Below are 5,000 nucleotides of genomic sequence, written 5' to 3' on the forward strand. Positions count from 1 at the left end.
CCGCGGGTATTTTTAAGGCACCATGCTGGTCCTCCTCCCGCACCGGTGCCAAAAATTGAACCTTCTCCTGGGCGTAACAGTGGATGCCAGCTCAGTGCCTGTGGTCTCTCTCTCTCTCTCTCTCTCTCTCTCTCTCTCTCTCTCTCTCTCTCTCTCTCTCTCTCTCTCTCTCTCTCTCTCGTTAAGTCCTAGGAACGTTATAAATAGAGCATCATTGTTATTGTTTATATTTATTGGTTTCTCTCTCTCTCTCTCTCTCTCTCTCTCTCTCTCTCTCTCTCTCTCTCTCTCTCTCTCTCTCTCTCTCTCTCTCTCTCTCTCTCTCTCAATAAGTCTTAATAAAGCTATAAAAAGAACATCATTAGTGCTGATTATTATTTTTGTTTTTCTCTCTCTCTCTCTCTCTCTCTCTCTCTCTCTCTCTCTCTCTCTCTCTCTCTCTCTCTCTCTCTCTCTCTCTCTCTCTCTCTCTCTCTCTCTCTCTCAGCCTCCCCTAACCTTGCGAAATTTGATCCTCTGTGTTAATACCTGTTTATTTTTTGAGAGAGGGGAGTTTTTCGCTTTTTTTTTATTTGTTTCGCTCTATTTCTACTATCCTTCCTTTTCTCTCATTTTCTTAACTTAAATTCAATGCGCTTACATTTAATTTTCGTGAGTTATCTTTTTTGTACATATTTTTTGGTTCACGCATTTAATTTCAAGCGTAAAATTTCGCTTACTACCGTGTTCTCGTTATTTATTTATTTTTTTTTTCATTTTCTTTATTTTATTTATAGTGTGACTTTCCTTTTATCTTTTCCTTTCCTATCTCTTCGTTTTTATTCTCTTCTCTATTCTTGGTATGACATTTCGCTCTGCATTTCGCTTTCTTTTCTATTTTTTTTTTCCTTTATTTTTTTTTCGTGAATTTTATCATTTTATATTATTCGTTTCCTTATTATTGTTACTTTTTTCGTTTTTTTTTTTATTTTCCTTCAGTTTTGTCTAATCTCTCCTGTCTCTTCTTATCTTCCATTCTTTCACAGCAGCCCACCCAACATTAGGAATAAATGAGAGAGAGAGAGAGAGAGAGAGAGAGAGAGAGAGAGAGAGAGAGAGAGAGAGAGAGAGAGAGAGAGAGAGAGAGTAAAAATAATGATCACCAGTAATGATCTTTTTTATAGCTTTCCTAAGACTTAATCAGAGAGAGAGAGAGAGAGAGAGAGAGAGAGAGAGAGAGAGAGAGAGAGAGAGAGAGAGAGAGAAAGTAGCGCAGAGTATGCTGGGAATTTGACGTACGACTTCGTTAACCGGGACTATAAAATTGGGGTTATACGGTGTGTGTGTGTGTGTGTGTGTGTGTGTGTGTGTGTGTGTGTGTGTGTGTGTGTGTGTGTGTGTTTTACGGGTGATTTGGTCTGTCAGGTGGTGTAGTCTAAACGTATAATTTATGTCGCATCACCATAGTTATTGTATCATACGGTCTGTATCCACACACACACACACACACACACACACACACACACACACACACACACACACACACACACACACACACACACACACAGTTACGCAGATTAGCCACATGACCAAAATGAGTCAGAAGGAAGATGGGGAGGAGGAGGAGGAGGAGGAGGAGGAGGCGGCTTTCAGTATGGCATGCGATAACAAAACCCGGAATTAGCAGATTTTTCCCATTACACAACCCTTACTTATAGCCCTCCATTAGAGAGAGAGAGAGAGAGAGAGAGAGAGAGAGAGAGAGAGAGAGAGAGAGAGAGAGAGAGAGAGAGAGAATATCCAGCAACACCTTTTCCTTCACCTGTTCGCTAATTAACCTCCCTGCCCACCTCACCTGTTATTTACCTGCCCGCCAACACCTGAGGCTTCTCTTGAAAGACTTGGTTATTTGTGGTCTGTTTGCATTTTGGCGGAAGGATTCTCTCTCTCTCTCTCTCTCTCTCTCTCTCTCTCTCTCTCTCTCTCTCTCTCTCTCTCTCTCTCTCTCTCTCTCTCTCTCTCTCTCTCTGTGTGTGTGTGTCTGTTTTAAGTAATTTCTATAATCTGAATTTTTTTTCTCTTACTGTTTATCTTTCTTCCTCCGTCCCTTTTGTTCCCTTTCGTCTTCCTCATTTGCTTTCATATTTTCTACATCAGTGATCATCCACTTTCCCGTTTTCTCTTTCCTCTTCTATTTTTTCTCTATTTTCTTTTTTTCCCCTTTTTTCCTTATTTTCTGGTTATCTATTTTGCTTCCCTCCTTTCTCCTCTCTCAGACTAATTATTTTCCTTTCCTAGTCTTTATTTTTTCATCTTTTCTTCATCTCATCTATTCATCTGTTTTTGCCTCCTTTTTCTTCCTTCCACTCTCCATCCCTTATTTCCTCCACCTCCTCCTCCTCGTCCGTCCTTCACTCTTTGCTTTTCTCAGACCAAAATCTCTTCCCTGATTGGTCATTTCCTCCGGCGTGCTGTAATTTGATTGGTGGGGGTCGTCGGGGCGTCATCCTACGTCCGCCTTCCTAATTGGTCCAGATAATTGGTGCTCCCAGACTCAACACGGATTAAGTGGTTTTTGATTGGAGGATTATCTGTGCCACGGCAGCTTCTCGCGCTCTCATTGGTGGTTATTTCTTTTTATTTCCGTCATCATTAGGAAAGGTACATAAGGCTAGGTTAGGTTCGATTAGGTTCGGTTATGTTAGGTTAGGTGTGGTCCGGTTGGGTTGTATTAGATGTGGTCTGGTTGGGTTGTATTAGTTGTGGTCCGGTTGGGTTGTATTAGGTGTGGTCCGGTTGGGTTGTATTAGGTGTGGTCCGGTTGGGTTGTATTAGGTAAGGTTAGGTTGAGTTGAGTTAGGTTTGGTTTCGATATGGTTAGGTTAGGTTGGGTTGGATCTAGTTGGATTAGGTGCGGCTAGGTTTGGTTAGGTTCGGTTAGGTTCGGTTGGGTTGTTAGGTTAGTTTTGGTTCGGTTGAGTTGAATTGGGTTGGGTTCGCTTTAGTTTGGGTAGGTCGGGTTAAGTTGGTTTGGGTTGTTGGGTTAGGTTAGACTAGGTAAAGTTATGCTGTATTAGGTAATGGTGTGTTAGGTACGGAAATATAAGATTTAAATAGGTAAGTTAAGGTTTTGTTTGGCTGGTATAGGTTAGATTGGATTGAGTTGTAGGTGAGGTTAAGTAAGACACGGTAACGCCATGTGTGGTGATGCAGCTGTGGTAGGGTTTGGTTGAGTTGGGATGTTACAGTATACTAGGGTAAGTACGATTAAGGTAAGGTTAGGTAAGGTTAGGGTAAGTTAGGATACAATTGTGGCATGTTAGGAACTGATTGGCCGATTATCTTCGCATTTTATTGGTATATTTATTTATTTATTATTATTTTTTTTATGGAAAAGACAGTTAGTGTGCCATTTCCCTTAATCTGTTTTGCCAGTGGTCCTTATGCATGAAAAAGAAAAAAAAAACATTAAAGTTTGTTGTTGAATTTTTACTGACAGAAAATTATAGTTTGCTTGAATCTTCATTAGTATTTCATTAGTATCTTTTTTCGCTCTGATTTACGGCTACAGGGATTGTGACAAGGCATTCAGATTTACACATAATTTAAATAGGTGTTTAATTTATGTGCAGCAGGCGAGAGAAAGTAAATATATAGAGCGTCTTAACATTGCGTGCTTGTGTTTATGAGGGAGTCATAAACGCAGCATTTCCTTTCATGTTTATAAATACTTGGTGAAAAAAGTTGAATATTAATTGTTTCTTAATGTTTACTAATTAATATTGTGTGTAAATTCCTTACGAGTTTAAAAACAATCAAGAACGAGTTAAGTGTGTGAAAGGAAAAAGGGAGTTACTGTCACAAAACACACACACACACACACACACACACACACACACACACACACACACACACACACACACACACACACACACACACACACACACACACACACACACACACACACACACACACACACACACACAGCATTTACTTAGTATCATTCTATATTTGTAAATCTCCCAAACATCTGACGCCATCTAGCCAGAATAAATCAAGAGTAAACACACCAAACATTAACAAACAGGAGAGAACTTTCTTGTTCGTTAGCTTCCCCGGAACGTGAAGGCGCGCACCAAGTAAACATTTGTGGGGTCAATAAACACTGCACATTTACCTATTCGTTACTCAGATTACTCAACTGCTGACGTTATCCTTTGTGGTGTAAATAAATAAGTAAACAAAAATAAACGAGACTTTTAACCTTATCAAGCATCTGGTGTGTGTGTGTGTGTGTGTGTGTGTGTGTGTGTGTGTGTGTGTGTGTGTGTGTGTGTGTGTGTGTGTGTGTGTGTTGCCAAGGTTACAATTCTTGAAAATCATGTGATGTTTTGTTAAATGATAAGGTTGTTTTGCAGGATCGGTTAAGGACGTGATGTGAAATTTGTGGTTGTAAATGTTATTGATTTCTTGTAATTATGGATGAATTGTTTATATTTATATTTATTAAGTGTTGATGTTCTATAATTAGATTTAAATGATTAGTGATTGCAAGTGGTCAGATTATTAGTGTTTTTTTTATTAATTAATTCTACCATAAAGGTTTATTATTTATTTAGAGTTACTGTTTCTCTCTATCACCACCATCACTATCATTACTATCACCATTATTTATTTTGGTACACATCTACAACTGATTCTCTTTTCTCCTTTCAGAGCAACGTTCACTATTACACTGACAATGACTATTACACCCCTGACCAGAACGACGGTGATAATGTAAGTACCACCTGAATATTTGCCTCGTAATATTCTCACATGTTTGGCTGAAGCTCATAACTTCCAATCTTCCATCAAACTTCTCTATATCTTTTACATCTCGCTATTCTATTAACCCTCACTCCCTCTTAGTATTGCATTTCACTAATCTACTGCAGTATTTCCTTCCTTTGTTACTTGCACATCGTACTTGAGTGTAGCTTAGGTTGGAAACTTTCGTAAGAGACAACAGGTATGCTGCT

General features: G+C 39.2%; 1 protein-coding gene across 1 annotated transcript in view; it reads left to right on the forward strand.

Moving 5' to 3' along the window:
* Window positions 1-5,000, forward strand: part of LOC135090407 (heterogeneous nuclear ribonucleoprotein L-like) — a 216,780-nt gene that overhangs the window by 20,933 nt on the left and 190,847 nt on the right. Inside the window, 1 exon segment of the mRNA XM_063987161.1 lies at window positions 4,696-4,758. Within this exon segment, the coding sequence (XP_063843231.1) occupies window positions 4,696-4,758 (63 nt within the window).

Source organism: Scylla paramamosain, chromosome 35 (genome assembly GCF_035594125.1).
Source record: "Scylla paramamosain isolate STU-SP2022 chromosome 35, ASM3559412v1, whole genome shotgun sequence".
In the NCBI taxonomy this organism is placed as follows: domain Eukaryota; kingdom Metazoa; phylum Arthropoda; class Malacostraca; order Decapoda; family Portunidae; genus Scylla; species Scylla paramamosain.